The 22,949-nt window shown below is 41.9% G+C and overlaps 2 protein-coding genes across 3 annotated transcripts; one reads left to right on the top strand and one right to left on the bottom strand.

Moving 5' to 3' along the window:
- Positions 1-1,274: 1,274 nt before the first annotated feature.
- On the bottom strand, positions 1,275-13,246 carry grhl2b (grainyhead-like transcription factor 2b). 2 transcript variants are annotated; one of them, XM_053862262.1, is made up of 16 exons: positions 12,962-13,246; positions 11,010-11,199; positions 10,349-10,416; positions 9,908-10,268; positions 9,677-9,741; positions 9,452-9,608; positions 8,889-9,000; positions 7,455-7,549; positions 5,724-5,882; positions 3,865-3,922; positions 3,651-3,790; positions 2,391-2,428; positions 2,141-2,232; positions 1,952-2,037; positions 1,824-1,888; positions 1,275-1,766 (listed from the first exon to the last, which is right to left on the bottom strand). In XM_053862262.1, exons 1-16 carry the CDS (start codon positions 12,979-12,981, stop codon positions 1,652-1,654), a joined length of 1,821 nt encoding a protein of 606 aa, XP_053718237.1. In that variant the 5' UTR covers positions 12,982-13,246; the 3' UTR covers positions 1,275-1,651. The 2 variants fall into 2 exon arrangements, with proteins under 2 accessions (XP_053718237.1, XP_053718238.1); XM_053862263.1 differs by lacking the exon at positions 12,962-13,246 and adding an exon at positions 12,713-12,935.
- A 5,651-nt stretch (positions 13,247-18,897) lies between these two features.
- znf706 (zinc finger protein 706) lies at positions 18,898-22,724 on the top strand. Its single transcript, XM_053861945.1, has 3 exons — positions 18,898-19,027; positions 19,927-20,072; positions 21,743-22,724. Exons 2-3 carry the CDS (start codon positions 19,938-19,940, stop codon positions 21,836-21,838), a joined length of 231 nt encoding a protein of 76 aa, XP_053717920.1. The 5' UTR covers positions 18,898-19,027; positions 19,927-19,937; the 3' UTR covers positions 21,839-22,724.
- Positions 22,725-22,949: the final 225 nt, after the last annotated feature.

Below are 22,949 nucleotides of genomic sequence, written 5' to 3'. Positions count from 1 at the left end.
TGTTTTTGTGACTTCTCAGGCAGAGGTTCGAGTGTCGTCATCTTCGTAACTGCGGTTGCCTTGACGTGCATGTGTACGTGATTGTGGTGTTGTGATTGCCATCTTGACTTTCCACATTGGTCAAGCATATTTCAGCTGCACAACATCAAGAGGATATGTGTCCGTGTAACGCTCATCGCACTTCAACTCCATCCTTCCTGGTTACTCTGCTTTTTACCATCAGACCTCCTGAAGAAACTCAGCTCAACTGCAGGCAACCTTCAGTTACTCTCTAGCTACGTCCACATTAGGCCCAGACAACATTCAAGACCTGGACCAACCTGACACCACAGCCGGTCCACTCACCTCAGCATGAGCCAGTCAGCTTGCTGTTCTCCCAATAAGAGGATAACCTCACTTGATTCAATATTGTTTGCTGTCCTGAGACCCAAGTCAACATCTACTGTAGTTAGAAACACATCTTCCCCTGCACTACTTATTGAGCTTCATACTTTTTTGTACCTGTAATGTGTATAATATAAGTGGCTTCAGACCACAAGTGGCAGCATGAGTTATGACCATGTTAGGAAGGAAATGCCATGGTGTTTTCAATCCCTCGTGTTCCTTGCGAAGGGTTAAATAAATGCTCGAAGGGAACCCATATTTCCCTCTTCCATCAATCTAATCCTGATAAACTGATGCCACTGAGGGTGCAGTTTTTTCCCCCCGACTAAACAGGATCACACAGTTCCACATATCAGGTGTTTGAAGTGGTTGTTTGAGACTTCTGGTTCTAGAGCCAGTGCCGTAATAGATTCTGAGAACCTTGAAGCGTTCATGGCAAGTCGCATTGAACGCTGAAGCACTGGTTGCTTTCCTGAATTTCCATCCAGCCATCAAGCATCCGACGCCCTCTGGTGATGAGGAGACAGAAGATGTTGAAGGATCTAGTATGTAACAAGTGCGTGTGTAGCTGATGTGGCTGTCAAATATGACATTCCCACCGAGGATCTCGTCTGTTTTGTTTGCGAGCTTGAAGCGAAGATTCCAGTAATGAACCAAGTTTTTTTCCCTGTCTGAAGACAGCGGTTTCAACCTACGTTTGCACTGAATTCTTTTGAGAACCCAGATCTAACACTTCCATCTGCCCCTCACTCTATAAAAAGATCCCAAAATGCTTGAACCTCTCCATCGTCATCACCTTCAGGTCCACCAGGACCACACTAGCTCCAAGTCACCAGACCAACACACTCTCCCCACATTATAAACTCAAGAGCAGCCGATGGTGTAGAACTTTGAACATATATTTACACATGTATTTTTGAGTACATTGTTTGTGCCCTAAAAAAACATTTTCACATTTAAATAAAAGGTCTGGGTGAAATACGCAGGACTTAAAATGCTCATAAATGGAGAAATGTGGGCGACTAAAGGAGTCATTAAATAAATAACTATTCAAAACACAAGCTGCATGCAGAGGGGCTACTGCCTGATGCTAGTTGGACTACGCCCTGTACAAGAGGCTACTCCTGGTGTGTGTTTGGCAACAGAGTGTTTGTCCTCGTCTTGAGTGAATAAAGAGTTCATCACAGAGTCCTGGTGGACTGGCGAAGCTTCACAGTGGACCAGTAACGGAGGTGTTAGCAACAGTCTATGCGTCTCCTCAGGCAACTCAAATCTCCATCAGCGTGACCTTGTAGGCGTCGGCGTAGCTCTCTATGTTGAGGATGAAGGTGTCTTCGTTGGAGTAGTGCTCAATGACGTTGTCGTCCATGTTGACCAGGATCCTGAAACGGGACCAGATGAATCATCTCGAAGCGTCAGCAGGGGTCTCACTCTCCTACCCTTTCTTGCTCTTCTTGTACACCTTGGCGATCTTCTCGGTGGGCACGCCATACTTCTCTGATATCTGCAGGAAGATGAGGACGGTAAGGAGGTGAGGTGGAAGATGTTGATGTTTCAGTCGACTCACAGCTTCCATCAGGCCTTGAAGCGTCGGAGATTTGAGCATCAGAGCATCAAAAACTTCCTCCGACTCCTTCCTGACGTACAATAACACTGAAGGAGAGAGTCAGTGCTTTAATTTAGGGCAGCACTTTTATAAGGCTTAGATGCAGTAGCTCTTGAACTGAGGTTGGTTACTACTGTGCTGCACCTGTACCTCTCTTGTGAGTCTCTTCTTTGAGCTGTTTCTGAGGCGACGGACAGAACTCGTCGTCTGAGGGCCGGAACATTCTCTTCACCAGGACGCTTCTAGAGTGGAAACGAAAGCCGGAGTGAGACCACGGAGCTTCTGTTCATTTGTTTGCATTTGTGGTCAGACGTCCTTCCTGTTCATTGCTCTGGCTCCTCATGTCATCTCTCATTTTCATATCTCTATGAGCTGATGTAAATCCACAGCACACACTCACCCCTCTCTGTCCATCTCCTCCGTGTTGAAGGTGAACACCTGAAGGAGGAGAGAGCGTCAAACACTGACATGCTTTGGTTTGTCTCGACGTAACACTGACTGTGAAGGTTACGCTGGTGGACCTCTACAGAAGGGTCACATAAAAAGCAGCTAGGTGAGTATGGAAACGTCCATCATGGAGGATAATCCACGCGCAGAATATGTTTTGCATGGTCAAATTATCAAGTCATGTTTGCAGAAGACATGGCCATTGTTTGGTTTGGGGGTCACACGTGGCCCTTCGTCAGCCCCTGTCTGGCCAAAATGAGAGAAGAGAAACAACATACATACAACAGCTACAAAGCTAAAAGCTTTAAAAATATTTTCTATTGGTCTTATTCATTTAATAATTAATAATCATATTTTGTGTTTAGTTATTTACATGACTAAATGAGTAATACGTGTATTTATCTACAACCAAACTTATGATTTAACATTTTGTCATTTATAGACATTTATTTATGAAAATTCTGTTTTATTATTATTATTATTATTATTATTATTATTATTATTATTAATGTAGTGCAATTATTTTATTTTCTATTCCGTTTTTTTCCCTTCACAACACTCAAGTTATCCAGCTCTTGACATACCAATTCCTGCTGCTTATTACTCCTGTTTTATAAGTTAATTTACTTAAATTAAAATTTCCTCATCATGGCTAGATTGAACTGAATTGTTGAGTGTTGCAGTAGTTATTTCTTCCGCTCTATTCAGAGTAGAATTAACTACAGCTCTGGTGTATAGAATGTTATAAACTGTTCCATAAATGCACCTTCTACAAAAGCTTTTTCAAATGTCACAGTGACTCGTACTAGAGTCAGAGCCATGTCACAGAGTTCAGTAGAGAGGAGTGTCAACTTTAAATATTAAGTGAGAACTGTGCCATACAGAGATCGAAAAAAAAAATAGTCAAACAAATCATAATACTAAAAAAAAGATGAATATTTATTTTGGCATGTGAAAATTTTTAATAATAGGTCATGCCCCCACTTATTTATAAGACAGCGTATATATATATATATATATATATATATATATATATATATATATATATATATATATATATATATATATATATATATATATATATATATATATATATATATATATATATATATATATATATATTTGTGGAACATTTTATAACATTCTATACACCAGAGCTGTAGTTAATTATATACCTATCTTTAGGTTCTGGCATGAGCTGAAGTGTCGGTACCTGTCCGGCTCTCTGCAGGTTCCCAAAGTGAACGTCTGGAATGAAGAGAACCGGCTGAGCTTCCAGGTCGCTCATGGTCTTGAAATAGGTCGTGTCAGACTTTTTTGACATCGTAATCACACCGGCGCTTCCATCTTTTCCTGAATAATAAAACCTTAGCATTAGTTTTCCTCGGTGGGATCGTGAAGGATCACGTGACCACAGCCGCTTCTACCTTTTGACTTTTTGCGGAACAGCTTTCGCTCCTCGTCTCTGATCTTCCGCTCTGCACCCTGCACGACGGAAATGAAAGAGATGCATGTCAAGTACGCGTGTATGTCTCGACATGGAAGGATGTCACTGACCTGTGTAAAGGTCACAGTGGCAGCATTCATATGGACATAATAATCTTGTCTGAGCCGACTCACTCGATCCTTGGGCATGCGCCGAGAGATAAGAAAAACCATTCACTGTCACCAACTAATGAACCTAGTCAGACTTTGAGAGGATACCAGAGCGCCCAGTTGAAAACCACTGAAGCACAGTGAGAACACACAACTCCACACAAAGGACCCAGGTTCACTCCAAGATGTGTTGGAGTCAAGTTGGAAGTATGTGGCTGCGACACAATGATCCTAAATTTACTGGTCAGACGGTATTTATATTGTAAACCATTCGACGATTTATGGGGAGCAAACATGGAGCAAAAATACTATAGTATAGTTGAATATAAAGTACTACGGCAGCAATTCTTTACACTACAACTAGTTTTAGATCCACTGCAGGACTGCAGTACAATTCTGTGGTCATACGTTTGTCAAGTATTTAATGTGTAGCATTCAAATTTTCTTTCAAGACATTCACTTGAAAGTAGCACACTAAAAATAATGTGTCTCTTTGTTCGTCAAACAACTTAAATCAGGGATGCAAGTACAATGAGCTTTCCAGTAAACTGTTGAGTGAAACTTAAATAGATTCCAGAAAAACAAGTGGGAAACACCAAGTAGCATGTCAGGGAAAACATCGAATCCAGGTGACTATATTTGTTTTCAGGTATAATAATACATTCAGGTTCATTGATGAAAGTAAAACATCTGTACTGATACTATAGGTCTAAGAATATATTGATATGCTCAAACATCGCAATACTTGATTCTGCAATACTGAATGACAACATTTGTATTATTTTGTAACATTTCATACGTTGATACTTGGATATGCTGCTACATTTGGGACATGTTTGATACATTTTCTTTTGGCACACTGGAGTTTGTTGTTGTGTTGTTTAAGTGAGTGAGTCATTCCTCTATTTGACAGCAAAATTTAACAGAGACGTCATGGCATTAAACTTGTTTATTGTACTTCATTGTCTGATTTTCCCCCTTAAAGCGATGGCTCGCATTAGATTAGATTCGATTAGATTAGATTACAGTATATTGCCGAATTTACAGTATCGCAATATGTCACAATGCATCGTATCACCACTCCTGTATGAGGCTTGGTATCGTATCGATACACAGCCTTAGTAGATACTGTATGTATCAGGTGACACATATCTATACACAGATTTGACTTATCTAACAATATATGTCTGAAACATATAACATTCTTTATTAAAGTGTGAAAAAAAACTCTGAGTTCATCTATATGGATGTATATTTCATGTACTTCACTTGTATTCGCAACTACAGGACAATATATGGTACTTACAATTTTTTTTATAATATATATAGACCGTGTCCAAAATAACAAGCCATTGTAGATCATAATAACCACAGAATTTCAACCACTGACTCGCAATTGTCACCCACAGTGGAGGCTCACTACTCAGGTCTGACCACTAGAGGGAGAACAAACGACGCTTGTGTGTGACCGCTCACAGACTTGAGTAGAAACTAGGGGTCACTATCCGTCATTACTAATGCATCACAGAGTGGAGTGAGATGACAAAATATGAACTAAAGCTGGCTCAGTCGCACGTTTGTTAACCTTTTTAGTGATAGGCTCACACGAAGAAATTGTTCATTTCTCACTCACTAAAGCAACACGGAGCCTCAGCTGAGAAATTCGGACAAACAGGAAGTGGTGACGGACCTTGTCGCAGAAGACCTTGATCTGAGAAAAGGCTCGGTGCAGCGGTTTGTTGCTGCGGTTGTTGTAGCTGTAGGTGTCGATCTGGATCATCAGTGGCAGACCTTTGACCCCCTTCTGAGATGAGAAGTCCGTGCTCAGGCAGTTGACTGTGATGAAGATCTGCCCAGGAGAAGAGCAGGAGACTTGTGTTGAGAATTGAACAACTGACTCATTTCCATCCTTGACTCCACCAGCATGAGGCGCTAACACAGAAGCAGAACACAGAACTAATCTTGAATCCAGTTGAATTGGAAATTGAAACTTGAAAAAACAGTTAGTACTAGACACCAAATTCATTTTTGTCACTGCAAATGTTGCTGTCCAGACACCATCAGCAGAACTTCATTCAAAAAAGTCAATCGAAGCACATGAATAATAAATAAATAAGTACAAGCAACTGAACGCAGGTCACATATTAATAACAACAGTAATGCAGAGCTTTACTCATGTTCAACAGTGTTCACGGCACTTGTGTTTCATTCGACTGGACGAACCGCGAGCCAGAGAGCATGAAGACAAACATCGGCCGCGTGTGTATGAGGCATCGCAGGTATTACACCTGCCCCACTACAACAGTGTGATCAGGCTCAATGGTCCCGGCAGAGGGTGAAAGACCCGGTTTATAAAGAGTGGGAGAGCAAAAGTAAATATTGGCTCAGAGACATGATCTTGGATCTACTCCAACCTCTTTTGCCCTCAAGCTGCAATTACAATAAAGGAGGTGCGTTACACGCACACACACACATTCAGAAATGAGGGCAAAACAAACAACAGAGGGTGGGGACAGGCACTGGTGTGTTGGCCCTTGAGGGGGGGGTAAGCTCAAACAATCGCTCTTATTGAGGGAGCGGTCACTAAGGAGTGGGCTTTGGCAACACACTGGAAAAGCACACAACTCTGTCCATCAGCTTTACTGCCCATCTAAGGAGACCACCAGTCTAGACTTTAATGGACTCACTGGGAGACAGTAGAGTCACTCAAGAGTTGTCAGTTTGAATTCTATATCAGTTGAGAAAGGACTTTGATTCATAGTTACCTGTGAGTTCAAATGAGGAAAAGAAACTTCAATAGGTTTGACCGTTGTGCTTACCAAAAAAAGGTCGTTGAAATTCAATTTCAAAACACTACATGTTCTTTCGTTTTTAAATCAGAATTCCTGAAGAAGGAGAAAGTTGAGGAGATGTTCTCTAACTTCAACTTGACCTTGTTCATTATTAACCAAATTCTGCTTTACATAAGATTCTAAAGAAAGCACAGGGGCTAAAACTGCAGTTCCCAAATGCTTCTGAGAGTGACTTGCACCTACACAGATATGGAGCACTTACTCTATCTGAACCCTTAAAGCGTATTCTCCACAACCTGGCCACCCAAATCTCTTCTGACACTTAGAGGCGGATCAATGGCCTGTGATCTTTAAACACATTGATTCACCAATAACGTAAATGTGTCTGAATAACTTTGATCTCACTTGTCTGGACCTGTACGTCCAAGTTACTACCATGTCTGTGCCAATACGCTTCTTTGTTTGCCAACAAATGATTCATCAAAAAAAAAAAAAAAAAAAAAACCTGTAGTGCAGCTTTTTCTAGATGACGCACCCCCAGCCAGAGTAAACACAGCAGGCAAGTTTCTGTTTATATTCCGTCAAGAATTTAAATAGAAATATTTGTCGAGTGTTTTTTTTTTCTTAACCTTTGCTTCCTCGTTCACGTCCCAGGTGAAGGAAATGGCGTTGTAGGCGATTTCTTCGATGTTGCCGATGGTGTTGAAACTTTCTTTGTAATCAGCTGTGAGGACAAACAGACACATCCCAACTTGACTCCAAAGACAACCAAGTGGCCTCAGTAAACAGCAGAACATCCACCAGTCGGCAGCTATTGGGTCCAGATAAGGAATCAGGAGGCACGCTTCATATTTGGGAGATAAAAGCTTATCAGCTTGGCCAAACAAACTTTGAAGCGACTGAGTGCTTGGTTGAAACATCGACTCATACAGGAGGATCCAGCGATTAGCAGATGCTGGCCATAACGGAGAATACTGAAGACATGTTTGGGGCTAAAGGATTTATAAAAAAGCCTGCGGTATATCGAAAAGAAAGGTCGAACTAACATTTGTTTGTGGCGACTGCCTGTCTCAATCCTGGCCCCTGAGTCCGCATCACTTCCTACAGGGGTGCACTGACTTGAGTTTGAATCATTCCCATGTTTAACCTGCTCAAGTGCCACTAGCGCTTCCTGGTTTCACGACAGGTGCTTAAAGCAGCAAAGGCCCGCAGCAACGCGCCTATCTGCCAGTGCCCCCCATTAATTAACCCATTCAAGCGGGCCATTCTGCGACACAGCCTGGGGGGGCGCCCTCCTCCCCCACCGCCAGTCAAATCAGCTCGGCGGCCAGTGTCAGGTATCAGCGCCGGGACTTGGAGACTTTGTCCGACTGAATCAGAACTGGAAATAGGTGACTCAAAACCCACGTCCCTGCCAGCTGCAAACGCCCTTGTCAAACTGGGATTTTCGCTCATTTATGCTGGGATTAACTATGAACTGGAACCTATGTGTTGAATTTCATGCGTCATATTACAGTCGGTTCTGATCCAGCAATTTGATATGTTAAGGAATGCTATATAATTAGGAAATACCTATGACCTTAGGCAGACATTCTTTCCAAGTGGGCGGAGCTAGTGGGCCTCAGAATATTTTTAAATTTTGGTAAAGAAATTCATTTCTATTATGAAGGGAATTGGTTATTGAGGGAGCGATTATTGAAGTCACTTTGGTGAGCCTCACAGAGGGACAACCAGGAACAAGACTTCGGCCATGAGAATGTAAATAAAGGAATTAAGATGGAAATCTCAATGGCCAAAGAAGACGTGCACTAGACCGTATTGTGCGGTTGCCTTTGACATTCCTATCCCTGTTCTAACAAGTGTGTATAGGTGTAACTGTGTGTGTGTGTGTGTGCGACCCTCCAACCGCTGTTTTCTACACATACCTAGTGTCTCTGCTGTTTAACAAGCTTCAGCATGTCAAACACGCCTACGTGCTTCTGACTTCACAGCAAAGGTCAAGGGTTTTAATGATAGTGGCATTCAAACACACACAAAAGTAGTATCAATTTCTCTGTTCTTACCGATGTCCAGGACTCTCTGTTTGGCCGTGTGCTGCCGTGAGTGCCAGTATTTCCAGTATTTGAGTTGCTCGTCGCGATTCTTGTCTTCGCTGAACACAACCATGATCACACTCTGCGAAGACACACGCATATTAGCCAGTTATTACTCATTAAAAGTTTACAGATTATTAACAGTAAATAACGCAGTATTTTATTCATGGTTAAGGTGTTTGCTGATCTAAATTTTGTGAGAGTACAAGTGATGGTTTGTCTATATGTGGCCTGTGATCATGGCGGCACTGGATGTTTGGGATGCCACGGGCATCCTGGTGAGCAGTCGCCCGCTGCAATTTACAACAGCAAAAGTAGATTTACGACAGCAGTACAGAAAGAAGCATATTGGTTTGTGATATTCCAGTGATCTGTCAACTAAAGTGAAATTTGAATTTGGGAAAAAAAATCGAAGTTAGATGTTCGCAAAAACTAATGTTCAAAGTATCAGTGGGAAGAAAACTGAAATGTCATTTCAAGGTTATTTAAAATGCAGCGGTCACCATCAAAATAATGGACAGTTAAAGACTCACTCTGACTTTGCTGATGGGGTGACGGAGGCGCTTGTTGGCGCTGAGTTCATTCAGTGTCACGGCGTAGAACTGACCCTTGTTCAGGTAGGTCATTGGTCCTTCACCCTGCTTGTGCCGCAGCGACCGAGTTGCATCCAGTGTGTACTGAAAGCTGTCACTGCAAACACAAACGCATATATTCAAAAGGCTCCTCAGCTGACCACCACACTGTTTACAGGTACCTACACTGCTTCCTGCTCATACGAAGAAATGAAGTCGTCTGCAGCCAAAGAAGAAGGTGTGTGGAACTTCTGCTGAGAAGAGCAGAGCTCATTTAGTCTGAAAGGAAGTGCCTCAACAGTCACATTATTGTTTGAATATCGACAGTATGATAATGGGAATATAAGCGGAAACACGCTTCGACCACATGCAGGAATTCTCGGTCCATTTAATATCTGCTAAACTACGACCACTTACCGCGTCTCTGTCCTCATCGTATGGACTGTCAGGCGGGCTGTGGTGGTCATCCTTCACATAGGAGCTGACGGACGTGACCTCGTAACCCTGCTCATAGATTACCCGCGCAGACTCTTCGGCTTCTACCCTGTAGTGGAGGCCGCTTCCTGTCATGAAGATGGGTGCGTACGCCTCGGACTTCACCAGGGCCAGCGCTGGTGCGCCTCCATCCCCCGAGCCCAGTCCAGCGGAACCGCTTAGAGGATCCCGTTTGGTGTCTGAGTGCTCTGTGTTTCGTGAGAGGTTGACCGGGACGGTTTTGAGGACCTGGACACGGTTGTCTACTGTCTCCAATTCACTTTGGCTGTTGCTCAGTGCAGCCCTGAAGAAAGACACGCAGCATGTGAACTGTGCTAGGAAAAACAACAAATATGTGAACATAGATTTGACATATGAACTCACCTTTTCTCCTGCTCTTCTGCTACCTCTATGACTTTGGCAGCTGGTAGATGCCGTTTCTCTTTTGGGACCTGGAAAGTTATGAGGGTTAATGTTAAGCTCTTGCAAGAGACTGGATGAAGAATCAGTCCACATGGTAACATCTCTAATGCAGTCCTATTGGACCAAGCTGATGCCAGGTCATAATCCAGGACTTTTCTGATCTACTTCAACAGGTGGAGGTATCAATCCGGTAAAACACCAAATGCATCCTCCAGCTTTGAATCCAATTCTGGTTCGTCCTACAGCGCCACCAACAGACCAAGCCCAAAGTACATCAAGGAAGAAGTCAATGCTCTCAACTCATGCTGTATGAATTAAGCCTAGCCCAAGATGTCCCAACAAAGAGTTCTCTTAATCAGAGTAGGGTGACCCCAAATCCGGATTTCCAAATTCAAACCCCTGGTTCCAATCCATCGACCCTTCCATCACCCAAGAGATATCAATCTTAACATCAACAATGAAGCCCACTACATTGTTCCCACGGTGCTGAAGTACCACCAGGAGTCAGATCTACAGACGAGAGGGGAGCATCACCTTCTGACACCCATAATCCTCAGGTAACTGCGGCTCAAACACCTTCTCGAGTGAGAAGTTCCTTCATATAACTTGGCCGACCGCTCACCTTGTAGTAGTCATAGAGCAACCCCAGGGCGTTGGCACTGTCTTCGTCGCCGTTGATGCTCATCATGGCCTTGGTAGCCGCCGTCAGCGGATTCTCCAGGTACGACCGCCATGCTTCGTCCTCGCTGGTGTAGGCTCTGCGCACGGCCGGGAAGGAGCTCTCGTTGGGGACCACCACCACTAATCGCTTGCTGGCACACACACGAAACAGAATGCATTGAACCAGACCTGCATGTCGTGCACAACACTTGTCAGGTGAGCTAATGCAGACCCTGTATTGGTGCTGCAGAACTACCTTGGAGTCGGTACTGAGCTCAGATGGAAACTGACAACTTGTGACTGTAATTTTTCGTCACGTTTTTCATGCTGTGTATGTGTGTGTCTCTCAGAATCCCACTTAAGTGGAGATCACAGACCAGTTCCGCCCACTCTGTTTTCACAACATATCTGTGCAGTCGAATGCAGCAGGAGCGGCTCTGGATGTGTCAGCTTGCACTTAGAATAAGTGGAACAATGAAGCTTATCAGCAGTCACACCTTCATGACAACAGTTTTCAAAACACACACTCTTAAGATTTAAGGGCAAAACCTCTTTCTTAATCAGTTATTCAGCACCACTTGCGTTGTAATCTGTTATAGATTACACTGACATTGTTATGATCAAATTCAATTAGCTTTAGCCAGGTGCTATCTGTTATGTTAAAGTGAAGATTTGGGTTTTGAACATGTTATATAAAAGATAACTTTGAGAGAAATGAGTATGGTCATGGTCCATAGGGCCTCTGCATGAGCAGATCTGTGTCATCCTCACCACATCATCTGCACAGCAAATGAACGCACCACCACTGCAGATATGTGCAGTGAAGGTGGATGTGGAGCATGTCTGCACAAATCAGATCAGCATTACATACGTATTATTTTGGATGACACTAGTATGATTTCCCATTTGTTTGAGGCTAAATAATTAGTTAGTTTAACTGAAAAAGATCTTGCAGGGAAATCTAGTTTACTCCTTCTCCTACCAATAACAATATTCATAATCAATAGAAGATGGATAGATAGACAAAATATGTAACAACATAATGTAGAAAATAAGCAAGGCAATCATGGTTAATAAAAACACATTGCAGCTTCTTAATAATAACAACAACAACAATAATAATAATACTAACTTAGCTATTATAAAGATGCAATTGCATGGAAACTTCACCTCACAGTGGACAAAATATTTCCATCTCTTCATTTTCTTAAGCGCATTTTAATGCAAGACACCTGTTACATTCCATTGCACGTGTGATCTACACTCTTGTTCTGGCTGCTGAGTTGAATGGCACACACATATGTCAACAATCATTAATAATTTGAGATGACTGAAACAAACAAAATGAGTTTCAGTCTTATGTCAAACATACTGGTGTGTTTCATTAAAAAACTAAAACACTAAATAAACCTCATAAGAGTAATTTCTAGATCATAGAAGTTAAATAAAACATGGAATTGTATAATTGTATTTGATTCTTGAATAAGTGGCATTTAGTGTGTTATAGTAATGGACTGAACAACAATAATATTAATCATCGATAAACACGCCACATTTGACATTAAGCAAAACACAAACTAATACTTGAACGATCAAACACGAGTGAGTGTTTGAGCGTTTTATTCTAAGAAAAGAGCTCGTGCTAGCAGAAATCCAGTCTCGCACCAAGTAGTCAAACATGGCGAAGCTTAGTCGGGATCCACGGCGCCAACTTCAACTTCCCTTGTCAACATTTCATAATCCATCTCGTTAGCGATTAGCGCGACACAGTCCTCTAGATTCTCATCGATCCTTCCGGCCACTTATTCCGACTAAATCTCTGTTTTTTCCCGGGTGAATCGGAGCCTAAATGGTGTGGCCCCCTCGTGCCCCTCCTGAGGTAGAAGCATCGACTCGGCTGACTCGATCACTTACTTGTCTGTCTCCTGTGACATATTTAGCTTCCTCTACGAGTCTTCTTGTGGAACTGGACTTTCAAGTCGGAGCAGGTTATAGAGCGAGTGAGCTGCCAGAAGTTGGTCTACAGGTAAGTCGACTTTTTCTCGCCCCGCTTCTTTCCACCCTCCTCCTCCTCCTCCTCCTCTGCGGCTCTCCTCCTCCAGCTCCTTCACCTGGCAGGTAGAGAGAGTGGTCTTTTGTGCACACGGTCCTCCGCTACCATCCACGCAAACAGGCCCCGCAGACATGTACTCGGCTATTATCCTGGAATGGCTCGAGAAGGTTCAACTTTATTCTGCTAAAATTCTTCCACTGTGGAAGAGTGGAAAGGTGAGGCTGAGCTCGCAGCTGATTGGCTCGTTTGGCCCGGGGCACGCTATGATTGGCTGAAGGCCGGGAAAGGCAGGTAAGGATCCTCCTCGATGGCAGTGGACAAGAAAACACCATGGGCTCACGGAACAGGAACAGAAATGCCGAGGCAGAAGCGCATTCTTGCGTGCTAACGTTAGCTATTGCTATAACGTTCTGCATTTTTATAATTCTTTTTTTCTTTATTATTAATCTGGGCATTTGTTTTCTTTTTAATTTAAAATATATTGTATTTTTTCCAGTAAACAATCGCCATTATAGTGTATATATATAATTCTTATATTATTATATATATAAAAAAAATAAATCTGAGGGATAAAATCTAATTTTTGAGGGTTATGTAATTGACTTTTTTATTTATTTTGGTGGAAACTGACAAATAAACTGGTACTAGATTTAATTTAAAAAAAAAGGAATTTACTCAAAGAAACCAGTCAAATCTAAATACAAATCAACAAATCACTATTTTGTTGTCGGTTTTTGATTGAATTTATCACACACTAAGGTTATCTACTATTAACAACTGGGTCAGTGATTTCGAGTGTGTGTTTGTTGGAGTGTCAAGTGATCTGAGAGCAGACAGAAGGTAGGGAGGGGTCCCGTCTCCAGCTCACACAATGCCATTGTCCCTTTAATGAAGCCATTGTAAGGGAAGAGCCCAGTGTTTGGGATCATCTCCCCCAAAGCAAACAGCTTGTGTGAGTCTCCTACAATGATGCCAAGGTGGAGTCTGACCACTAAAAAAAGGAAAAGATTCTGACTAAATCGGTTGGCTCAATTATGTATTCAGTACGACGCATAATTGTATGAGGCAAAATGTAGTCCTTCACCTAAAAAAACTAGTTGCGGGGAGTTTAAGGTAAAAGCAATTGAATGGAGTTCATGTTAAAGCCATCAAACGTGTACATTTTTTTTTCTTTTGCTTGCATCACTGAACAAGCAACAGCCTGCTGAGGTGGTTTGGTCATTCTGGTGATGACACCTTATTGTCTGCCCAAGGTTTTTCAGAGGTTAGTTAGACAGACGTGCAGGAGCAGCTGGGGACACTGCCAACAAAGTTGTAGCTGAGATGTGACTGATAAAAATGTACATAACCATATTTCATAAATTTGTTTTGGTTGATCATACAAAAGATGTAAATGTCCAAACAAGCTATAATGACTTGCTCAAAATAATGATATTGACGGCAAAACTACAGGCTGCAGCTTCATAAACAACCTGAACTGTAAAACGAAAATTTCAGTTAAACTGTATATTTCGAAACAGTTGATCCACAATTTCCAAAACCGGTCTGGGCTGTCATGAAAGCTTTTGCATGAGAAAATGTGGGAGATTTGCTTATGAAAGCCCCCGGGGAGCTTTTGCATGGAGATGTACAATTAGGTTTGAGATTCAGTTAAACCGTCAGCCGTGTCACATCCGTGTTTTTGCATGTATGAGCGAGGCGAGTGTGTGTGTGTATGATCACTACAATCCTCCCTTGTCTAATTTGTTTTCCAGAGCGCCTGGGCCTTTTGCCGAGCGCGCGTCTTTGTTGTGTGTGTTTAAATGGGTTCGCTAGATAAATACAGGTGGAGTCGCCTCCTAGATCCAGACGCTCACAGACCGCAAGAAAAAAAGAGTGTAATAATGCATTTTTGAGAATGCACCATCATCATCATATCAAACTGTAACTTCATTTTTTAAATTGGATATAAAAGGTAATATTTTCTGAGAGCTGTTCTGTCCGTGACCTTCTGTACTGACTGAACAGGCTCACTTGTGAGAGGTAAACATAGCGACTCCAGATAGCAGTAGAAAACACTTGGGCAACCAAGGACGTAGAAGTATATTGTATATTGAATTAACCTTCCTGTTTAAGTCATTCGTGCATTTGACTGGGGTCACTGGAGCCTATCCCAGCCACTTGGGGTGAGAGGCAGGGGTCACCATGATACCTTGGAATCTGTCAACTGTTTTTTGTGTAAAAGGTTGAGCTAGTTTTTAAGGGTGTCTTCCTATTAAAGTTATTCCCAGTATGTGGGAGGAACAATGCAGGCAGTAGGAATATTCAAATGTTTGGAAATAGCCCAATCCGAGCAGCTTTAAACGACTGAGGGAGGACTTGGCATCGGATTAAGGTTCAGCTATTTAAATTTTGCCCCAATCGGACGCTGTATACTTTAAATATTCTTCATGGGCCTGTCGTGTCATTTATGATCCACAGCTTATTAATTTGAGTTCTCACAGTGGGAATGTCAGCCATGCGCTGCTTTGACACTGGGAATTGTGTGGCGGCTCTTCTGCAAGCTGACACAGGCCAACACAGGCAGGACTGGAAATTCTGCCAGCCAAGAGTCACAGAACACCTTCCCATGTGTTTGAGAGAGGTGAAAGGTGTTTCCTACATACCAGAGGTTCTCTTCGTGGAGCAGCTTGTCTGGACACGGCTGGGATTAGCCGTCTGTGTCTCGCTGTTTACCAAACTGTGCAAAAGAGGGATGTTTGTGCTGGAACGGAGATGATTCCTGGCGTGGCAATTAAAGCTTCTGTTTCAAGTGCTGATATGTAATATATTCTGAAATATATAATTCTGAAATATAGAAACTCATTTTCTTCAGAACTCAACATGTGCAGAGAATAATCTTAAATTATTATATGTTCTGTTTGTCAACTTGACAGCAATTCATCTGTCAATAAAATCATGAATGTAGAAAAAAGAATCTTGTCTTTATCTTTTTTGTTCAATGGATCAGAAATTCATGCTCAGCAGTACATGTGACTTGTGATATAGATCAAAGGCATGTTGTGGTGTTGTCGGTCACCTGACCTGAGGCCTGGTGGACTGGCAGTGAAAGTCAGCAGCGTGTGTAAAAGTGTTGTGACTGTGTCATAGATGTGTCCAGTCTGACTGGTCTGGCAACAATGTGGCATTTGACAGTGGAGAAGTGGCAAAACCTGTTGGTGTGAAAGAGGAAAAGAGGAGAGGAAGCGGCTGATAGGGAAGATGAAAGTCAACGTCCTCTTCCCTCAACAACCTTCTCACACATGCAGCTCACAAGGTTAAAGCGGTCACATTTCAAAGGACACACAGACTGGAATTCCGGTCAATTAGTAATTGCTTTTTTGAAAATGCTAACTAAGCCCAGCAGCTCAATCCATCTATCCCAAGATTTTTGTGGGTTTCCTTTTCATAGCGTCTTTTTTTTTACCTAGGGAAGATGTAGGGAGGTAATATTATTCTATTGTGTCTTGTTCATGTACTTTGTGGCACTACTTGATTCTTCAGTTCAGTATTATTATTATTAGTTTTTATACTTGTTTGTATGCATTTTTTTAAACAATGTTATTACTTCACGTGGTGGAGTATACTATGTGTCAACAGCATTGACAGTATGAGTCCGAGCTGCCACCTTCTGACATCACTACGCTCTGCAATTTAGAAAACGGATTCTTTGTTTTTATGATGGCACTTGAAACTAATATTTTAAAAGCAATTTTAATTACACATGAAACCTAGTGAAGGTTCATCATCAGTCTTGAAAATAGATGTGGGCTGTCGCTTGTTGATGATGTCACGCTACACATGACTGTTTCGCCTTCTTAAACTGTATTTATTTGGTGTAAAATTACTTGTAAAATAGGTCAGTGATGGTTTGAATGCTGGAAAAAATGTGGCTTGAGCAATTTTTTATTTGTGATGCTCAAGACACAGAAAATGTATTTATGCATTTACCAGCAAAATATTCTATTATATATATATTGTGGATGGAATGTTTTCTGTCTGCTGTTTACTGGCTGAGGTACTGGTAAATTTTCTGATAGGTGCTTGTGGTCTGATCCATCACCAAGATCCTACCGTGCACTCTCAATCACATGCAATGGACCAAACTTCTGCATCTATGCCAACATCCTGTTCGCAGTTGCCGGACGAAAATAAACCTTTTTGAAGGAGGAAAGAGCGGAATCTCAGGCTGTCTGTGGCAAACCCCGACTTTTTCATGGAAACAATGAGCTGTGAGATAATATTCTCCTTCCCCATAGAAGAGCTGACACCTGGAAGATTTGCTTTCACACAGGCCCTCAGGCCGGACAACCCCACCCCAAACACTGGCTTACAAGTCCCTGCACAACAACCTCCAGGGTGGGGGAACTTGAGCAATGTGTGGCTTTTGTCATCCCCTCCTCCTTTAAAAAAAAAAAAAAAACTTTTCTGACAGCATAACCACAACCTTCTCTCATGAGAGATATTTTGCCCCCTTTCACAAAAGACTGTCGCTCTTTTCTCATGATCAGAAATAAAAGCAGGAAAGCGAGTGGCACTCCAAAGATTCGATATCCGTGAGACAAATATCATTTTAGCAGAGAGGCAAAACCCCAATTCTCCAACATACGGTCTGAGACTTGAGTTCAGATCAGCGCGACATCTCTTCCAATCTCTGCTACAAACGGTGTCAGCCATGGGATGATAACGCGAGAGAAAAGAAGCCAATGAGTTTTATCTGCAGGATGACACGTCTGAAATGACACAGTGAAGAGAACAAGGGACATGATCGAGCAGGAGGGATGGTTTGGGATGGACGATTGACTTGAGAGAAGAGGTGGAGAAATGTGTGGCATCAATGTAGACCGGACAAGAACACAACATTTCCTCCTTGTGATGGTAATTATTTATATCAGGGGTCTCAATCTGATCCACAAAGAAGACACTGGAAGAACCAATCAGGTGTCAGCTGAAACAAGCAACACCAGACTGTTGATCAACTCATGACAATCTTCAGACACCTGACTGGTGAAAAGGTGAATGGCTGGAACGAAAACCTCCACCCACTGTGGCCTTTTGAGAGCCAGTTTGAGACCCCTGATTTATATCATCGATCATTTTTATTTGTCAAGAAATGTGAAGATAGAATAGGATGATAGTGTGTTGTATTGGATGATAACAATTTTAATTCTGACTTAGAGCATGTTATGTGAAAACAATGGAAGACGGTAAGAAAAAAAACAACTACAGTCAAACAACAAAAAGCAGCAGCATCAGTTCAATAGAAACTTTTGTAAAGACGTGATTCATCTGTGTTGAGCGTCCTCATTCATTCGACACTGCTGCTTCCTCAGAACCACAGAGCGCATCTGACGTACAAACCATTACCGCCCTCTAGTGTTCGTCCATAGCGCTCCACAAAACTGACAAATATTTGGAGTGCACCGTGAGTGAAGTGTCGGGAGTTGAACAAATCGGCACTGAGAGCTAACTGAAGACATTGGATGACCACACATGATAGGAAGAAGGAGCCAGTATCCAAGCGCAGGGATCTCAACCGTCTTGCTGTGAGGCACCAGCAGTGACCACTAGATGGCTCGATTGTCTACGTTGATCCCGAACGTTGGAATGGCACTATTGCAATAAGATTTACCTTTCCTGGGTGACAACCTTTTATGTAAATACTAATAATATGAAATGACGTCTCAGACGTTAGAGAAAGAAAATGAGTCATATCAGTATATTATATAGTGTTGTTACTTTATTTAAATCAGCGTGTTGCTCCTGACTGAAACGTGTTACATGACTCGAGCGAGACGCACTACTGTCACTGGTCCTTGAACGCAGCACTGACGTCACTGTGAACGGGACAGCTGTCACAGTAGTGTGTGGGGACATACGCCAAACGACACATACTCTCGGTTGTTGAGGTAAGATTCGGGTATGTTTTATTTACCTGTTGACCCCAAAGTTAGCGTCTCGACTGGAATAATCGGCGCACGACGTTCTAACCAGCTGTTAGCCGGATTGCTAACAAGCGAACGAGTGAAACTGAAGCGCAGCTAGCGTCGAAAGCTAACGTTCCAGATGTTAGTTGCTTTTTGGGCTGTGGGAAACAATGTAACAGTGGCGCACAACAACGTCCGTATTGTTGATTTATCGAGACCAGTTCAATGATACCTTTGAAGAAGATGACCCCCCCCCCCAAAAAAGACACATGGCTAAGCTAACACGCTAATCCTCGTGTGCCGACTGTCCTCTATCAATGTGCATATATCTCTTTAAAACAGTTACATTTCATGGACGAGCTTCTGGATTTTTCAATAACTGGCGGTTGCAGACTAATGACAGTGTATTTATAGAATGCGCGAGTTAGCAAAATGACTTAGCCCACCTGTCAAAATGGGCAACTGTCCCTTCACAGCACAGACATCCAGGGGCCCACAGAGCCCCTGGTATTCATGATGAGAAGTACAGCATTATATATATATATATATATATATAGTAGCACAAGCCTATGGAACACGTGGGCTTGCAACAAAAACATCACAGACATTTTTATATCATGTGAATGTGTATATATATATATATACACACACACACATACACACACACTTGATACATGGCAACATTGAACATGACCCCGGTTAACTTTTCCTGGTTCAAACTGTGCAAACCTTCATCAGGTTGCACAATGCAAATGGTATTTTTATACTAAAATATTAAAACTATTTCAACTTCCTTTTCCATGTGTTTCATTTGCGATTACTGGAATAGGCTTGCGGTTTGGGAGCAACCCCTCAAGGATCCTGAACTTCTTTTCTTTCAGATATCCTCAACATGGCACGTGGGCATCAGAAAATCCAGTCTCAGCAAAAGAACGCCAAAAAGCAGGCTGAGATGAAGAAGGCCAAGGGTCACGATCAAAAGACGGCAGCCAAAGCAGCTTTGGTGTTCACCTGCGCTGTCTGCAGGGTGATTCATGTCTCCATTTCTTTTTTTAAATATAGTGTTGAATGTGTAGATTGGTCTCATTTTTATTTCAGAGTTAATTGTCAAGGAAACTCAATTTTAGACAACCATGAAAAGTGACCAATCTACAATAAATGTACCATTTGTAAGCTTATTTGTACTTTTGCCTTGTAAGAAGACTGCTTGTATTATATCACCGAACTGGAGCACCATCTATATACACCAGATTAAATCTCTATCATTGTATTTAGCATGATGATAAGTCTGAACTTAGAACTTAGAAAAGGGTTTAAATATATTTAGGATTCATATGAAAATGTTGATCACTTGCAATACAGTGTTCAGTGTGCTAGAAATCCTCCACTCCGGTTGGACAGTGTACTTTAATTTTCAAGTGCTTGAAATTGGTTCATCTTCTTTCACAACAAATCCTCCTGAGCGTTTGCCTTTCATGAGTGATTTGGAAGACTGGACTTTCGCAAACAGTCACAGGACAAATTTTTAGCAGGTATCAACATGAGTTGCAGGAACAGACAAAACAGGTGAACAAACCGCATGTAACTTTAATTCTAAATTCCAGATAAGTATCCTAAAGGATTAAGGGAGAGCCTGCCCTGTTAGGTGTCATGCTTATGTCCAGACAGGTACAGACAGGTGCTCCACATATTGAGACTTTCTTTTATTTTGTGATCCATTATGAAACACGGAGGTGGTTGCTAACTGCAAACTTCCCCATGTTAAGTGCTAAAAAAGAATATCAAAGTTCAAACTAAACAAGTCAGACTCTTTTTCTAGTCTAGGATTCTACATGCTTTGTTTTCTTTTACTCACCACATCCTCACCATCTTGCTGACCTGAAATGTTCCAGAGTGAATGAATATCATTTCGTGCTTCCAGGAAGGTACACTGTGTGTGACCATTGGTGTTGCTGATGTAAGACCCTGGCAGAACATAGATTTTCCTCAAAGTTGGTGTGTGCTAATCACTGCTCTCCTAGGTGCAAACATCATAAGTGCTAATATATTTGAGACAACCTGCCTCCTGGAGGCTTCTCATTCCCTCCCCAACCATCGCAGCTCAGATATATACCTGAGTCGGATTTGCTCCCCGTTTCCTTGTTAATGCCTTCTTACTCATATCACGTCTCATGGTTTAGAAAATTGCAATTTAACATTTGCTCGAGCCAGACTGGGCTCTTAAGGACTTTTTGAGACGTTTGAACCCAGGTATACTTCTTGAAGGCTGACTTTCACATCAAACCGATGTTGTAACTTTCCAGCACACTGTGCAGGCACTCCCTATAGTGCAAGGTCAGCAAATCTCACACATTAGTATTATTATTACTATCAAGAAAAGCTATGGTGGGTGTTGTTTTTTTTTTTTGATCAAATGATTTCCTCAAAAACTGAAAAGTAGAGTGAAGAGATACACAGAGACAGTCGACCCTCAATGTCCATACAGCTACTGAACAAAAATGTTAACACTTAATATTTTGACCTGTATTAACTGGAGATGGAGGAGGATGTGATGTTCTGCTGGGCAGGATCGTGAGCATGCGAATCAATGTTGACTTGTGTTGTGTGTAAATATGTGTTAAATAACAATAATCCTACTTCATCCAGGTGGAAATGTGGCCTCAGTGTGTTCTCTTTTTTTCCCCACTCTTGTTTCAGTCCCAAATGCCTGATCCAAAAACCTTTAAGCAACACTTTGAGAGCAAGCACCCCAAGTCCCCTCTGCCGCCAGAGTTGGAAGGAGTGGAAGCATAAGGCCCGTCTGGATACCACACACAGACTTTCTTCAAAACCCGCACCAACTTTGGACTCGGTCTGATGGATTGACACAGCTAACATAAAATGGTTCACTTCGTTGGGGCTTCTCTGAGCCCATCCGGCTCTGACACAAAGCCTCCTGGCATCCAGTACTGGTCTTTTGTGTGTGTGAATTTGCCCATGGGCAAGTTTTAATTTCAAAGCCACTGGAGAAATGTATGATCGATGAACACTTTGGGTGATGATGGAGGGGCTGTCTGTTGTATTTACACTGTTATCTGATGTCTTGTGCACATTGAAATAATTGTCACTTCCTCTGTCTGGCGCATCTTTAATGAACTGGTTGTTGGGTCAAATCCTCATATAAAATCCATGTCCTGATGTCTCAAGTCATCAGCTTGGTGGGTGATCAGAAGAATAACCATATTGATTATTTCTTCTTGTCTTTTGTGATGCTGACAAAACAAAATATTTTTGACAGATTGCGCTGAGTTGTCTGTGGTTGCATTTTTAATTTAGTGAAGTTGTTATAGTAGTATTAACAAATGAATAATTTAGTGAATGGTCGGTGATGCAAATAAGTTCTAGTCTTGAAACTCAGATTTACTGTTTCTGTTAGCGTGTGCTGATCAAGTTCGGAGCGTATTTACAGATGCATATGTTTTTGGTCTTTTGACGACCTGCGGCGAGACGATTGGGTCTGACAATATCTGCTCAACAATCGACGTGTAATCGCAAAAAAAATACTTTTTGCTTGCAAAATTCAAGCTGCTACATAAATGGCAAGTAAAAAAAATGACAGGAACTCATGAATGTATGCTCCACTAATGTATAATAGCATTTTAATAAATTTTACTTTGTGGTATAAGTTGTTTCCACAGCTCTTTCTTTTAATTATGTAGCTACACCACTGTCAGCCGGAACATTATGACCACCTGCACCCACAAACTCAAGGGAAAAAACACTTCTGGATGATGATGTATTATTTATCATTTACCTTGTTCGACTGCTGAGTATTTCACTTTGGCTTGCACAGCTTAGAGAGATGGGTTTGAAAACATATAAAATAACGTGTGGTTTACTTGAAAGAGATCTTAAAGAAAGAGGA

The sequence above is a fragment of the Synchiropus splendidus genome, chromosome 4 (genome assembly GCF_027744825.2).
Source record: "Synchiropus splendidus isolate RoL2022-P1 chromosome 4, RoL_Sspl_1.0, whole genome shotgun sequence".
In the NCBI taxonomy this organism is placed as follows: Eukaryota; Metazoa; Chordata; class Actinopteri; order Syngnathiformes; family Callionymidae; genus Synchiropus; species Synchiropus splendidus.
This window is presented reverse-complemented; position numbering and strand designations above follow the sequence as displayed.